At 47.1% G+C, this 14,325-nt stretch overlaps 6 protein-coding genes across 6 annotated transcripts; 3 read left to right on the top strand and 3 right to left on the bottom strand.

The window, feature by feature from the left end:
* Positions 1–687: 687 nt before the first annotated feature.
* Positions 688–1,247, bottom strand: ASPWEDRAFT_35765 (uncharacterized protein). The gene has a single exon (XM_040834294.1). It carries the CDS (start codon positions 972–974, stop codon positions 801–803), a length of 174 nt encoding a protein of 57 aa, XP_040691859.1. The 5' UTR covers positions 975–1,247; the 3' UTR covers positions 688–800.
* A 2,758-nt stretch (positions 1,248–4,005) lies between these two features.
* On the bottom strand, positions 4,006–4,725 carry ASPWEDRAFT_35770 (uncharacterized protein). Its single transcript, XM_040834295.1, has one exon. The coding sequence runs from the start codon at positions 4,684–4,686 to the stop codon at positions 4,369–4,371; it is 318 nt and encodes a 105-aa protein (XP_040691860.1). The 5' UTR covers positions 4,687–4,725; the 3' UTR covers positions 4,006–4,368.
* A 293-nt stretch (positions 4,726–5,018) lies between these two features.
* ASPWEDRAFT_312960 (uncharacterized protein) lies at positions 5,019–5,935 on the top strand. The gene is made up of 3 exons (XM_040833531.1): positions 5,019–5,539; positions 5,662–5,833; positions 5,891–5,935. Exons 1-2 carry the CDS (start codon positions 5,259–5,261, stop codon positions 5,771–5,773), a joined length of 393 nt encoding a protein of 130 aa, XP_040691861.1. The 5' UTR covers positions 5,019–5,258; the 3' UTR covers positions 5,774–5,833; positions 5,891–5,935.
* Positions 5,936–6,395: 460 nt separating this feature from the next.
* Positions 6,396–7,398, top strand: ASPWEDRAFT_312908 (uncharacterized protein). The gene has a single exon (XM_040833529.1). It carries the CDS (start codon positions 6,510–6,512, stop codon positions 7,038–7,040), a length of 531 nt encoding a protein of 176 aa, XP_040691862.1. The 5' UTR covers positions 6,396–6,509; the 3' UTR covers positions 7,041–7,398.
* Positions 7,399–8,659: 1,261 nt separating this feature from the next.
* ASPWEDRAFT_35776 (DUF2461 domain-containing protein) lies at positions 8,660–12,308 on the bottom strand. Its single transcript, XM_040834296.1, has 8 exons — positions 11,256–12,308; positions 11,070–11,185; positions 10,956–11,009; positions 10,839–10,858; positions 10,715–10,785; positions 10,181–10,383; positions 9,189–9,329; positions 8,660–8,938 (listed from the first exon to the last, which is right to left on the bottom strand). The coding sequence occupies exons 1-8, from the start codon at positions 11,884–11,886 to the stop codon at positions 8,852–8,854; spliced, it is 1,323 nt and encodes a 440-aa protein (XP_040691863.1). The 5' UTR covers positions 11,887–12,308; the 3' UTR covers positions 8,660–8,851.
* Positions 12,309–12,634: 326 nt separating this feature from the next.
* On the top strand, positions 12,635–14,160 carry ASPWEDRAFT_35779 (tRNA wybutosine-synthesizing 3 family protein). Its single transcript, XM_040834298.1, has 2 exons — positions 12,635–13,118; positions 13,337–14,160. The coding sequence occupies exons 1-2, from the start codon at positions 12,648–12,650 to the stop codon at positions 13,868–13,870; spliced, it is 1,005 nt and encodes a 334-aa protein (XP_040691864.1). The 5' UTR covers positions 12,635–12,647; the 3' UTR covers positions 13,871–14,160.
* Positions 14,161–14,325: the final 165 nt, after the last annotated feature.

The following is a 14,325-nucleotide window of genomic DNA, read 5'->3' on the forward strand; positions in this document are numbered from 1 at the left end:
CACCGTACCGGTCCCGTGTGCCTCTTTTCTGGGACACGCTAAGCATGACGGAACCAGGAATTCCACGAGAGAGTTAGGCAAAAAAGAATAGGAAAATGAAAAAAATGAAAAACAAAATTCCTGAGCCATGGTTTCCCAGCCCAGCTACTCGAGTAGTGTACCAGTCTTTGACTGCAGTGCTCTTTTTTTTTCTTTTTCGACCTTTACCTCCTTCCTCTTTCTTTCATGGTTTGGTCATGGTCTTTCTTTCTGTTACACCTGCTGTTTTGTTGATCCGAATTTCTTCTCGTGGCGAAATAATATGGCAGGATGAAGGGAGAAGAAAGTGGGAGGGAGAAAAAAGACATTTATCTCCGGTGTAACCCCGAGAACTGCAGATACAGCGATACCGACTCCAGCATACCCTTGCCTATCTTCCCCCCTTGGTTTCGATATTTTTTATTCTCTTTTTGATTTGAATTTTTTTTTCTTCGTTTCTGATGAAAAGGATCTGATTGTCTGCAGAGATTTGGTCACAGGACGCCGCGCAGTAGCGCCCGCGTTGCATGCAGCAGGCCGAGAAAATACCACAAAAATTACAGGGAACCATGCTGGGATATCCCCTTTAAACGAAAAGGGAAAATGTACCAGGGGATGACGGAAAAAATAAAAATCAAAAATCAAAAAGCTCATGAAGGATCTGGTAGCGGGGGATGACACGACGACATTAACCTTGTACGGATCCCCGGAGTTCAGTACTTTGATATTATTCCCAAGAGTCGGTCTGACTTTTCTGGTCTTCGCTTTTTGGGCTCCCTTTCTTACAATCGCCTCGTTCTTTCTCCATCAATTGTTTGCAGGTTTGATTGTTTGTACGGCTGTGGCTGCACTGCGGCAGGGAGTCTAACTTGTGAATGGCTTCTAAGCCCCTTCTGGCGTAGCCCTTGCATTCGGGGCTGAGATCGGTGACGGCCCAGCCCGTTAGCAATGAGCATCACAACATCACCAGCAATGCTGGCCTTACTGCCCCCTTTTCTTTGCCATCAGGTGGTATGGTAGGGTTTGTGTAGGTTCTTGAGATGACGGGGAAGATGCTTGATCAGGATACAGCAGCATGCGGGGAAATGCTTATCATGTCAACAGGGGTGGTGCCATCGTCCCCTGTTCAGGTACCTACCTAGGTACTATGCAGAGCGTATTCATGCGCAGTTCAATAGGGCAATAGAGCAACAGGGCCAGAGTCCAAGTTGAAGAAGAAGAAGAAGACACGTCCGGCTGCTGCTGCATCCAGTATTCCAGGGTTAGTCATATGCACGCTGCATGTCGCCTGCATCGTGGTATCTCCGAGCTACGCCGAGTGCGCCGAGTGCGAAAAGCATGCCAGATCAATCAGCGTTTCCACGATGTTCATTGGTATGATGTCTTCCATCTCGATGTGAGGTTCGTCGATGTCATCATACACGCATATCCTGAGAACCGTTGGTAAAGGGTTCCTGGAGCGGGCGGGCCGGACGGAATGCCCTTGCGGCAGGATTTACCTGGATATCATCTTGTCTACATAGCATCATTTGATGCACTCCACAGGTACATACCTACAGGCACAGGACACATAGTAATTTTACAGTAAAAAATAAATAGTCATAATATGTAAAAAAAAGAAAAAATAATAATATCGAAAAAAGCCCCACAATTCCAACCGTATTATCATTTTCTTTCTTTCTTTCTTTTTTTTTAGTGTGGAACCATTAGCTGAAGAATTCTCGAACACGCCCTAAAACAACCAATGGATCAACCAGCTAAGCGACAGCCGCGGTGTTTCCTAAACAGAAAGGTGCAAAAACCCTCTCAGCAAACTCTCTTTCCAACCTGGTTGGTCCTAGCGGAGAGGGGTGTGTGGGAACCAGACAGGAGAGACCAGAGAGGGCGGGGGGAGGGTGCAAGCGCAAAAGTGGAAACCATCTAGTCTAGTTTTTTTTAAAAAAAAAAAAAAAAGAAAAGTAAAAGTAAAAAAAAAAAAAAGGGTACACTACACATAGTTAAGTGTGGGAAAGGGGCGCCCCGAACCGTAAAAATGCCTAGCTCGGACAGCATCTGATTGGCTTATCTGTGTTGCGAAAATATGTAATGTTCGGTTCCGGTGGCAGGGCCAGAAAAGGTCGGGACAAATGATGGATCCTGATAGGTAAGGTATTAGGTAGAGAAAAAAGTGCGCAAGCAAGGCCCCCCCCCCTCCCTTTCTCGCCCCGGAACCGTCAATGGAACCATGGATCGAAGGTGATACAAGAAAGTCTAAAACAGCTATATCAAAAGCAGGCAAGTTGGACGATTTCATACAAAGTACAAATAAAATACAGCACCCTTTCTTACTTCTCATACAGACTTTGTTTGACTTGATGCCTAAAAGAAACAACTAAGGCAATACTACCCTATGGTCCTCTTCAAATCGCTCCAGTGCATTACTAGTATTCCGTGCTAATTGCGATTGTATGTATCTCTGTGGAGAGGGAAGTGGAGTCGGGATGACAAAGAGAAGAAGGCGGTCAAGAAAAGAGCCTTCAGCTGAGGCTCAGCTATGAAGCTGCCGTACATAAGGAAATGGAGTGCCCTAAGAGTCAGCCGATGGTCAATGATCATCTTATGCTTGCCACACCGATTTTTTGGCGATACTGGGACTAAATACAAGTATGTGATCAGACCTAGATCCATGGGATTTAAATCTCGTGACTCAATTGAGTCATTGCTCTGTGGTATGCTTCCTAAAATCTTAACTCTGCAGGATGACTGAGTTGGCTTTTTTCCTAAAATGACCTCATGCTTAAGTGAAAAAAAAGAAAAAAGAAAGAAAAAAATTAAAATAAGCGGGGAGGGCCGCTTGTGGAGGCCAAAATGCTCGGCTGTGATGGTCTTCGAATAATTGTGTTTCCCAGTGCTACAGCCCTGGGACGGGCGCAGCCATTCACAGCGCCTGATCGGGGTCCTTTGGCAAGGTAACCTGCATTAGCGCATCCTGGCTTCTTCTCGCCCATGGCCGCATCCAGCTCTCCCATTGCTCTGTCGCCTGCCAACTGGCTGTAAGCGGTCGGGATGAAACCGACGGTGTCCATGGACTCGGAATGGCCTGCGGGGTTCTGGAGGTTTGGCCGCCAATCAGCACGGCCGCCGGGCGTTGAGATCCCTGTCAGGATGCGTAATGTGATGATATCTGAGAGGAGGAGGGAGGGGGGAGGGGAGAAATAATAAAACCATCACCAGCCAATCTGGCGGGTGCAAAAAGAAAAGACGGTTGCCTAGTTGCATCCACTGGCACATGGAGGATGCAAACTGGCGACGGCGATTTGCTGCTGCGACGCCATCACCGCCATTTAATTCTGACACCGTCAACTGCAACTCGGATCACACTGGCTGAGCAAACTCGGTGTTGAGCGGGTCGACAAGCCGGATTTTGCTGTCTCTGTCTGTTCCTGGATATGGGTGCAGCGTGACATGCATCGTGTGACTGCCTCGGTCGCCTTCCATTCTGTCTTATGTCATTCTGACCATAATAGTTATGGAGTACTATTATTTCATCTATATGTTATTATTATATCGACAATATATCCCGATGAGACATTCGGCAAAACAAGTGGCGCTGCTGAATGGCAGAGTTTCGAGAACAAGCCGACTGTTTTCCATCTAAAATAAGAACCAAATCAAACACACGAACCGTCCATGTGATTGCAAACAAAAACATGCTATGATGTTATTGTGATTCAGATGCAGATGTTTGTCACCCAAACCCATTTCATCCAGGCTTATCCTATCTAGTATCTCGCTATCTCCGTCGCTAGTCGCCTCCTGGACATGTCCACGACGGGCCGCCCCGACTCCCGCTGATCTTATTATGCATGAAGTCGTTTGTGTATGTGGCATCGCCATCGTGTTTGGCATCAAATCCCACTGAGCCATTTTTCCTAGCTGATAACACTGCGGATTATGGTTTATGGTGAAACTCGACCGTTTTCGCTTCCGTGACAAACGGCTATTTCCCTCTCTCCACTTTCCTGATAGAATCCCTGCGATGTTATTTTATTCTACTAACTACTCGTCAAGTGAAGCTGACTAGGCGCCCCAACGTTGTCTTGCAAGGATCGTGCCGTTTTACCCCCTCTTTTTGCCCTTTGCTTTGCCCCCCTTCCAAGCATTTTAGCATCGCTGACTGGCCTCGGTTCGTGCTAAACCCTCGATGACTCGGTGCCTTGCAAGTCGGATCTTCCCCTCCTTCTACTTCTATGTAATGACATCTTCACCACACCAGGATTGTAACAGAAGGCAACTGGATCGCTCACTGTGGTGCAGGATGCTCTGCAAGCAGACTGGGATTGCACAGTCACTGTTTCACAATCCTATCAATCACATGCTGGCGAGGGGTGCTTTGATGCTGTACTGATTATCATTTAATACTGATCTAACTATCTGGAGTACTCCATAGATTATCGCCCAGATGCTTCCAGACGAAACAAGAAAAAGAAAAAAGGCTGTAAAATACCAGTACAGGAACCAAACCCGGAAACGACGTAATACCAATACGCGTAACTTACGCGTCTCCTCGCCCAGCACTAAAACTTCTTTTTTTCTTTTTGCCACGTTTTCTCGAACCCAATCGGCGCGGTGCATTGCCGTCCGCGTCTTTCCGTTGCCGCCAGAACCCACCATCACCTGCATGGGCATTGGTTTGGCAGGCACTGGTTCAGCTCCGGTCTTAGTCTCCGGAATCTGTTCTTCTTTTGGTGCTTTTTTTTTTGTCTCTGCTCATCTTTAAGTACTCCACCGGAGGAGGACCAGACCTTGCCTCGACCTGGTCTTTCCAGCCAGATCGCGCGGTTCGACTATGGAGTATGGACTAACTAGCCAAGTTTAGGCGCGTTCAGATGGGGGGCTCAGTCCGCCCCCTCTTTTTTTTCTTTCTCTCTTTTTCCCCCGGTTCACAGCCCAATCTGTATATTGATTTGACGGTGCTCCTACCCAGGCTTATCCACTTCTAACTAAGAAAGTATGCGATTGCGAGGCTGATGGCCAAGGCCTCTTTTAGATCCTTGCATGGCTGCATAGCCGCGTCTACCGGGAGGGGAGATAAACTATCTCGTATTTTATCGTTTCAACTATCGACCAACGAGCAAAACTTAAAAAAAATAGAAAAAAAAAAGGAAAAAAGAAATGAACCTGCCATGTCCCGTGACTTTTGCCAAGCCGGGAAGCCGCATGCAGTTTCAGTCACCTGATCACGACATGAGCCTATCAGGATGTCAGGTTTGGACAGTCACCACTGGTTCTGTCTGGCCTGCGCGTTTTCGGGGCTGCACGTTGAACACGGACATTCGTCTGGGCATCAGGGGGGGGGGGATGTAAGAAGCCTGTTCAGCCCTGCAATCGATTGTCAACGGCCGTTGTTGGGAGGAGGCCATATCCAAGCGCGATATCATCTGTTGTGCTCGGACATCACGCAGTTGACGTGGCAGGCAGAAAACGAATACTGGTTGGCTTTCTTGCTTATTCATAGGCTACTATCGTTTGCCCGTTCTAGGTGTGTCTACCCCATGATTTCCTCTGGTTTTCGAGAGGTGCAGGGTCCCGATTTTTTCGTTTTTCTTTTTTCTTTTTTCTTTTCTTTTTTTCTTTTCGAATCATTGCTAATATGATACACAGAATGGGGTGTGATGACCCAGAGTTCCTCCAGAGACACGTTGTACTTTCTCCAATTCCATGCCGTCGGTTTGGTTCGTCGCGTGATGGGCTCGTGTCAGGCTCGGAACCTTGACAGATGGATGGATGCCTGACAGAGTCTGACTGTATTAGAGAGAGAGAAGTATCTCAAAATGCAAGCAAGGGCTCGCGCTCAAACCTCACACCTACTCATGACGATTGGATGAAGCAGATGCATTTAACCTCGACTCCAAGTCAACAAACCCACTCTATCCGATCACAGTTAACACCGTTCGGCAATCGGCTGCTGTACGAAGAGCAAATCCAAAAAAGGAAACAACCCCATCCGATGACCAAGGCGCTAAATCTAAAAACCGCTTGATGACGCGCGAAGGATCGCCCTCTATCGACAATGGGATGCAAGCCATATTTTCAGATGATAGATGTCAGATCCAGGCAATCATGACGCTCGGATTCTATGAGCTCATGAGATATGAGATGCGAGACATGATCCGTCATATTTTTGCCGTCCTTCTTCTCAGGCTTTCGGGCCCTCCCCCACAACCTTTTTTCTCGACTTTCGGTGTGGAGTTCTCCGGTGTCAGTCAAGATTCTCGGTGTTGAGTGGTTATTTGCTTCTGCAAGGAGTTACACTGCTTTTTTGCTATGACCCTTTTTCGTTTGCCGGAATAGGCAATCTGGTGCTCAACTCAATAGGGCACTATTGTTGCACCAGGCAATTTTGATAATAAACCATGTACGATGGGGGGTCGATGGGAAATGAACCGAGCCCTAAAAAGCAATTCCCTCCATAAGGGTGAATTTTCCTCCCCGAATCAAAATCGAAAGAAATGATGAAAAAAAAAAAAGAAAGAAAGAAAGAAAGAAAAAAGAAAAGAAAAGAAAGTGAAACAATAAGCAAAGCCATTGTACTCCTTTCTCTACAGCAACACGTCACGTCAAGCCCTCCTGCGTGGCTTAAAGGCCAAGAGCAAACGACAGCACTAACTAAAGCAGACTCAAGTCGATCATCTCATGCAAGGATCAACAAGACCTTGGATTCAATGTACAGAATTGGGCATTGCTACTTGTTGTTTGATTGTCCAGCGTTCTTTTTTTTTTTTTTTTTTTTAAAAAAAAAAAAAAGAACTAATCTAGTAAGGGACGACAGACGATCCATCTATCCATCGCTCCATTCTTTCCCTCTCTCTCTCCTTCCCCATAATTCTTATTCTCGAGGCTTTCGGGGAATTTTCTGTTTCTGGTACTTTGAAAGTATGATAGGTAATAGTGTTTGGATGATCTTAGTGTCTATGCGGAGTATCGTCTTCGGTTCTTTTTTGTTTTTGTTTTTTCCCAATGACTCTTTAATACATACATAGGTACATATGATCCAAACTCCAAAATTAATTTTCTTTCAATGCATGGCACATCACATAGCACATCACATCATATGTACAAGAAAGTGATCATCATGGTCTTGTCGATTATCATTCTTATTGTCCTAGATGAATTGGAGGTCCATGATTTCTATAGGTGGATGTTCATCCCGCAATAAGGCACCAAAACGCTACTTATGCTAGGTTTCTATACTCTGTGCTTGTTTGGTTCTGCTTAATTGACTAAATGTACATACTATGTAAGGTCATGTTTGCTCTTTATAATGACAAATAGATCTGGGGCTTACTCTGTTAGTGCTTTATATTTTACTTGGATCGATGGATTTTGATCTTTGTTCTTAGTTTCCCTTGAATGAAGGTACGAAGTACGATAATCTATCCCTTTGGTTTGTCTTGGGACTAAACAAGACGCAGTACCGAGTACAGAAGTGAAAAGGCATCGAGAATTCCCGCAAAGTCCGGTATTATAGCTATTCCTGTACGGGTGCCATGCGAGTGTGATAAGCTAAAAATCAAAAGCACGATGAATCCACTCAGGGTACACAGCAGGAGGTACCCGAGTGACCCCTGGCTTGACTTCTTCAGGACTTTCCATCCCGGGGAGGTTGGGACAACACATCAATTTTTTTCAGGTGAGGGGAAATGGAGGAAACTAGGGAGATAGACCCCTCATCCTTTTGATATGAAACGGGTATCTCCATGGTTGCGTCTATTGAACGGGAACTTCCGCCTCTGGTACACAGAGCCAATGCCTTGCAGGGTTTTCAATTGATGCCAGACAGTAGATTGGTATACAGGTTGCAGTGGAGTTGTCTCCCCTCCTTTCTGGACGCACGCCCGAGTTGTGTTGTACAATGTACAACACACCCATTTCCATCTCCACATTTGTCCTCAGGGTTGTTCTTCGCGGGGTTCGCATGCTGCTCTGAGAAAGGAGTGAAGGGCGTCGAAAAAAAGACACGATGGATGCTAGGTCGTGGCATGGTGGAAAACCCCGCTCGGAAAGACGCTGTCTTACACATGGAAGGGGGGCTGATGAAACAAGTTGTGCGCCTGTACGGGGTACTAGTTTTGGGCACTTACGCAGAACGCCCATGCCTGTCCCATGGAACGAGAGGCTAAGAGCAGATAATCACTGGACGGGATTGACTGCGAGCCATGGACGAATTCGCACGCGTGCATATGTGGATATCCCTTCTTCGCTCGAATATGGACAGCGACGTGAGCTAACGGCACGCCCGACGGGCCGACTGCGGCGCGCGGACAGCAGGCCATAACATGCAGGTCAGTATAATGGAGGGTTTGCGACTCAAAGCTCTGTCAAGTCGAGGAAATGAGACACGAATGTTGCAACCATTGGACCGGGGAAGCGCAGAATGGCGGTAAAGAGGGGAGTAGGAAACCACCAAAGGTCTAGGTGCTCTAAAGAACCCGCAACACGAAAAAAAAAAAAAAAGGGCTGGTATCAATCTTACAGCCAAAGGTAGGGATTGCATATTATTGCTCACAGATCGGCTAGCTAGAGCCCCAAAGCATAAACAAGGCACAAAGCAGTGAATTTGGGTGGCCCCATTTGTGTTCCTTGTGCGTTTTTCCATTTGCTTTGGGAAAACGACTACGGTTCACGGTTGGGCAGGAAAAAAGGAAAAAAAAAAAGACCATAGCATATTATACTCGAAACACACAAGAAAAACCATAATATATAGAAATTCAAAAAGTCACAGACCTACATAGAAATATACGGGGAAACAAGGACACAAAAATCGCTTGAAATCGGGTGTGCAATCAATGCTTTAGCTGTCCTCGCCTGGAGGGTCGGAGTCGGAACTGGGATCCTGGTCCGCTGGATCAGGCATGACGACGCTGTTGAGATAGGTGACCTGTTAAAACAAATAACCTGTGGTCAGTGAAAGGCTCCCACGGATTTGCCACCGTTCAAAGTGGGTGATTGAGGGGTGGGTATGGGATAATATGGCACACCGCTGAAGTGGCTGAGAAAGGGAAGACGAAGAGGGGTAAAGGGGAGAAAAGGCTGATACGGGGTGCTAAGATCCAATAGACGCAGACGCGGTCAAGCGGAGGGGAAAGCCAAACGATGGCTGCACAACAAGGGTGGCTGGAATGGCTTACAAAGGGTTCCATGATGCCAATGAGAGTTGCGATCTTCTCCTGTGCATTAGGACTCATCAGTTCCGCATCGGCAAGAGGCCTTCCGATAGTGAAATTGCGCAGGCGGAGCAATTGAATGTTCTCATTGTCGACGTTGTAACCCTAGACATGAACAGATATTTGTCAACAATCCATACCAGAATTTGGGTTGAAGTCCAAAAAAGACCCGCTAGGGGAAGCGCGGCAGGTGAACCATGGAAACCGATGAGACGGCGTGAAAAAAACTCTTCATGGCCAAAACCCAGTGGGACACAGGAATGCATTCCCGGTCCAGAACCACGAAACACAGTGCGAGCCAAAGGCAGGAAAAAGTGCCTGGTGGAAAAGGGCGCCAGACTCTGGCAGACACGGGTAGACCACCCGGACCCACCGCGCGGCTGCGCTTCAGATTTCCACCATCAACAATCAGCAGAGCAGACCGGCAACCCGTCGACGAGGGTGAAGACGCTGTTCACCATCGCGTTTTGGGAAGCGAATATTGTGAATTGATGTTTCGTGCCCATGGGTTTGCCAAAATAGCAGGCTTGGTGATGTGCAAGTCCTGGCTGGCCGCTCTCAAGTTGGCCCGAGGACAGGACCAAGGAGCTAACGACATCTCCCCAAAACTTACTCCAGCAGTTCTCGTGGAGGGCTTAACATCCATTTGGAACCTTTGAAGAGGCTTCATTGATGAAAAATTCCCCGTGCTGATGTTCTGCTTGATGAATTGATGCTAATGACCAGGAAAACACGGCGACACCACGATGGTGGAACCACTATCGAAAGACAATACGGACAACGCGACGTTATCGGACCTCCTCTGCATCGCACCGTACGGCAATAGTACGCTTTATCGAGATGGAAAAATGTGTTGGGAGGCCCAGGGCTGGTGATGGAAATGATGGAATAATTGAATGGAGATGGATTGCAACAAGGGGACGGTGAGGAGCATTTGAGGACGGGAAAACACCAACCTTTGGTTTTGTTTTGAGAGCAGTCTCCTTATTCTGATCGAAAAAGCATTCCACAGCTTTGTCTTCATCGTCAGAAATGCCCTTGAAGATTTCGTGGCGCAATTCAGGTCTTCTCAGCACAGCCTTCAGGTGATGCGAATTTTGATCGATCTCCTCTCGAAGAAGCGCGAGCTGATTGGGTTCTGGTTGCCAGATTCCCGAGCCTAGAGCCAGAGCGAAATATAATTAGCTCAAACCATGCTTCGTGTACATTAAGAAAAGAAACCATTGAGTTGGTTTCGCCACAGCGACATCTATGCCGTGCCCAGTTATCACGTTTGGAAAAAAACGCCACCATTACCATCGAATCGAAGAAACCGAGAAGGGGCATACAAGATATTTGAAGGGTTTAGGGAACTGGATGTAGGAAGCAGCATTTGAGAGAAGGGGCTTAATCTCCCCGCACAAAATGTGTATTGGCTGGCTGAAACATGTCGACCGAAACCTGCGTGACAGACGGGTGAAAGAAAAGGGGGCGGCCCCGGCATAACTCACCGACAAAACAGGATCCAGGTTGCATATGGACATAATAGAAGGCGTAAGGTCCTTTCTTTCCCGTACGGGACCTATACAAACTTAGCTAACCATAATGCGCGCGTAGCGCTAGAATTGCACTCACCAGGCAGCTGAAAGATGCGTCTACTCGCATATTAGCTCAGCCATAGGGTTCAATATTAACAGTTATACTGCATGAAGTACCCGACACTAGAAGTGGGTACTTGGAAATCACACATACCTTATACGGAGTAGGATTTTTGCTGAACCGAGTGTCTCTGTGTATGCGAAACACCTAATCCAGAATGTTAACGCACCTGTCGTCCTCTCTACCATTCGTTGGGGCACCGCTTACCAGGTCCTTGGCAGGTAGCTCGGGGATTGTGCCATCCTTCTCAATGATTTTCTCCGTGAGGCTTTCGACAAAAGTTTCCCAGTCCTTTTTCGCAGCCCGATAATCCGGATCATGGGCTAATGGAGAAAAGTGACAGTTAGATATGAGTTGAAGCGCACTATGTTTTATCTGACGTTGCCACATTACCTTTGAACCATTGCCTTTCATTGTTCTCTGCCAGGTCCTTCAGGAAGAGCATGGTATTGGGGTGCAAAGTATCGTCTTGGTAATGCACCTTTCCAGGGTCCCTAGCCTTGGGCTTCTTGATGAAAACCTCTTTTCCAGGACCCAGCCCAGTGCTGACACCTTCTTTCCACAATTCCTTGTCTTTCAGTGTTGTCTCATCGTCATCGTCACCTGGCGTATCATCATCTTGCTTTTCATTTTGCTTTCTCCGAGGCTTTGCTTTCACTCCTTGACTGCTTGACTTTCCTTTCTTTTTCTTGCCCTTGTCCTCGTCTGTAAAATCTGCTTCGGATACAGAAGACTCTGGATCGGTGGAAGTGGTCTTAGTGTCTTCGTAGGCTGAAGTGGAGTCCAGACTGGTTTCAGGATCAGGTTCGGAGACTGATTCTTCGGCGGTGTCTTGTTCGAAGTATTTGCTCTTCCTGGCGGTGGATTTGACTGAATTCTTTTTGGCGGCGGCGGCGGGATTGTACTTTTGTCTTTTGGGCGCCGTCTTGGAGCCAGCGGAGAGTCTGTCAGACGCGCGCCTTTTTGGTGCCGGCGCTGGAGCTGCCGCCGACGCGGGAACGGCCCGAGACGATCGACGAGGCATAGGAAGGAAAAAAAAGAGATTAGGAACTGCAAGAGTCAGAGTCCCTGAATTTCCGTTTTTGCGGGCGCGAATTTCTCTCCGAGAAAAGTCTCACATATAACAACTAACTACGCAGGATATGTGATGAGATGGTAATGATAGTCAAATGTAAGGTGCAGGTCGGAGATAGAATAGATATTTAAAAAGCTCCCAGTGCTTCGATGGAACTAGTAGTTGTTTTGACTTTCAGGCGGTCTCAACTGACGGACAAAGAGGGACCCGTCAGTGCCGTGAGAGGTCCAGGAGCCCGGTACCTTCTGGGGCGGTGTTTCGCGTGGGAAACCGAAAGAAAGGGCGAGCTCAAAAGTTCCTAAACTTCCGCCGAACCACCGCTAAAGTTAGTGCGGCTTCCGAGACGACGTCAACTTCGAGAAGGATTTGCGTAGCCCGCTGGACCGCCACGACATTGAAAGAAAGGTTGTTGCGAAATCGTCAAAGAACATAGGATAAAGGGATCAAGTGCAGTTTCCTTGGAGTCGATTCTCGACTTCTTTGGTTTCACGTAACGGTTTCTGTTTCGGCAGAGTTCTTCTTTGTCGATTCCTTGCCTGTACAAAGCCAAGTGTCAGCTCTATTTAAAGAAAGTCAGAGGAAAGACAAAAGACCCTGGGTTATATCATCTGTTGCGAAATTATAACTCACTTTCTTTTTTGTTTACTCTGGGTTGAGGCTTTTTGTCTTTTTTTTTTTTTTTTTTTTTCTATTAGAACAAAACGTCAAACATGAGCAATCCGGCGAAAATCCCTGAAGGCTTTGAAGCTCGCAAGAGTAAGATTCTTGCAGAACTCTCCATCCCGGACGAAGAGTATACAGATCTTTCTCCAAAAGGGTCTGTCGATGAAGGTATTCGTGACCTCATTCGTGACATCAATACTCTTCCGGGCTTGGTAACCACCAGCAGTTGTGCCGGTCGGATCAGCGTGTTTCTAGAGGGGAGGAAGCAGCAGCAGCAACAAGAGCAACAGAGGCTTTTTGCACCCTCTGGGGGGAAAGGAGCGGGGAGGTGGTTGTATGTCTCCCATGAGCCCTTGAAACATAATGGACAAGCCTCCGGGGAGCATGCTGGCGGTGAAAAGCAAAGGAAAGACACCAGGACTTTGCATGACTTGTTTGGGATGATCCCTGGGGATGGAAAGCCTCCAGCATGGAAGGGCCAAGCCCCGCGTTTGGTGCGCTTCCATTTTGAGCCTCTGGTAGGTTTCCTCTCTCAGCCCCCCAAAAGTGCCCAGATTGGCGTTGCTTGTTTGAATATGCCCTTCTTCTACCCCTAAGCACACTGGACCTGTCACTTTTTTATTATATCATTTCCATATCTACCCAAAAGCTACGCATTGGATTTGCTATCCCTGATTTGATCGGACATTTCGATTCAGAATGCTATGACATCCCGTACTAACGAGCCCACAAACAGATCCTTCACATCATGACAGCAAACCTCCACCACGCTTACCCTGTTTTATCCGCCGCGTCAAGCTCAGGCTTCCGTGAAAGTGGCCTACAGAGCCTTCGCTGTCTAGAAGGAGATGATGATGGCCCCAGTCCCATTGTAGCAGTGCGCTCTGCAGGCCTGGCTCTTGAATCAGTAATCGGATACTGCGACGATAATGACGCTGAAGATGACCCAACAAGTGACACGCCTATCATCCGCAGTCTCGTGACCGATGAGTACCTCGAAATGTTGATCGCTATATCAAACGAGAGATTCTCCGTAAATACAGAACGAAAAGAAAGATTCCGGAAGAGCCTGCTCGACCTGTACTCTGCGGATCAGTCTCAGGGCCCAAAAGCTAAAGGGAAATCTAAGCCACCGGGCTGGGAGGATCCTGAAAAGCGGAGAGAAAGAAAGAGAGCAGAAGGATTGATGAGGAAGAAGCTTCTCGAAAGCCAAACCAATGCAGCCCCTACAGAAAGTGATAATGATGGAATTGACGATTTATTGGAATGAATGAGAATGAGAATGAGAATGAGAATAAAAATAAAAGAAGTTCGTTGAATCTAGCCAGCGCTCGGCTCTTCTCTGTAAAGACAGGGGCACAATGTAACGATATGTTGGTGTCTGAAAAAAAGATAAATGAAAACCCCCCGGTATGAACAATCCAGCCATAAGTATGGAAGCCTGTGTCTCTAATTTTGTACCAATTGACGCTGCATGCTATTTCAACCAGATTTGTATCTGTGCAAAATCAACTCCAGTCCATTGCATCGCCCATTGTATCAGAACTGTGATATCCCTGCTGTATTCTCATATCAAAATAAATGTATGGTGATAAAAATGAGACATACAGTATTGTATCGAAGAAGCAATTGGCAGCATAAATGATCATTGTTGGTGGGTTCAAAGACGTCGTCGGGTGTCTCTCGAGATACAAAAACAAAAAGAAAACAAAAAGACCACGATAT

This window comes from Aspergillus wentii, assembly GCF_001890725.1.
Source record: "Aspergillus wentii DTO 134E9 unplaced genomic scaffold ASPWEscaffold_2, whole genome shotgun sequence".
Lineage (NCBI taxonomy): Eukaryota > Fungi > Ascomycota > Eurotiomycetes > Eurotiales > Aspergillaceae > Aspergillus > Aspergillus wentii.

Bases quoted from the DNA above. Each gene is read 5' to 3' on its own strand.
- ASPWEDRAFT_35779 (XM_040834298.1), top strand. From the start codon at position 12,648: ATGAGCAATCCGGCGAAAATCCCTGAAGGCTTTGAAGCTCGCAAGAGT. The intron at 13,119-13,336 runs GTAGGTTTCCTC...GCCCACAAACAG, and splicing joins GCTTCCATTTTGAGCCTCTG to ATCCTTCACATCATGACAGC.
- ASPWEDRAFT_35776 (XM_040834296.1), bottom strand. From the start codon at position 11,886: ATGCCTCGTCGATCGTCTCGGGCCGTTCCCGCGTCGGCGGCAGCTCCA. The intron at 11,010-11,069 runs GTAAGCGGTGCC...ATTCTGGATTAG, and splicing joins AGCTACCTGCCAAGGACCTG to GTGTTTCGCATACACAGAGA. The intron at 10,786-10,838 runs GTGAGTGCAATT...AAGTTTGTATAG, and splicing joins ACGCATCTTTCAGCTGCCTG to GTCCCGTACGGGAAAGAAAG.
- ASPWEDRAFT_312908 (XM_040833529.1), top strand. From the start codon at position 6,510: ATGATGAAAAAAAAAAAAGAAAGAAAGAAAGAAAGAAAAAAGAAAAGA.
- ASPWEDRAFT_35765 (XM_040834294.1), bottom strand. From the start codon at position 974: ATGCTCATTGCTAACGGGCTGGGCCGTCACCGATCTCAGCCCCGAATG.
- ASPWEDRAFT_35770 (XM_040834295.1), bottom strand. From the start codon at position 4,686: ATGCCCATGCAGGTGATGGTGGGTTCTGGCGGCAACGGAAAGACGCGG.
- ASPWEDRAFT_312960 (XM_040833531.1), top strand. From the start codon at position 5,259: ATGTCAGGTTTGGACAGTCACCACTGGTTCTGTCTGGCCTGCGCGTTT. The intron at 5,540-5,661 runs GTGTGTCTACCC...TATGATACACAG, and splicing joins CTATCGTTTGCCCGTTCTAG to AATGGGGTGTGATGACCCAG.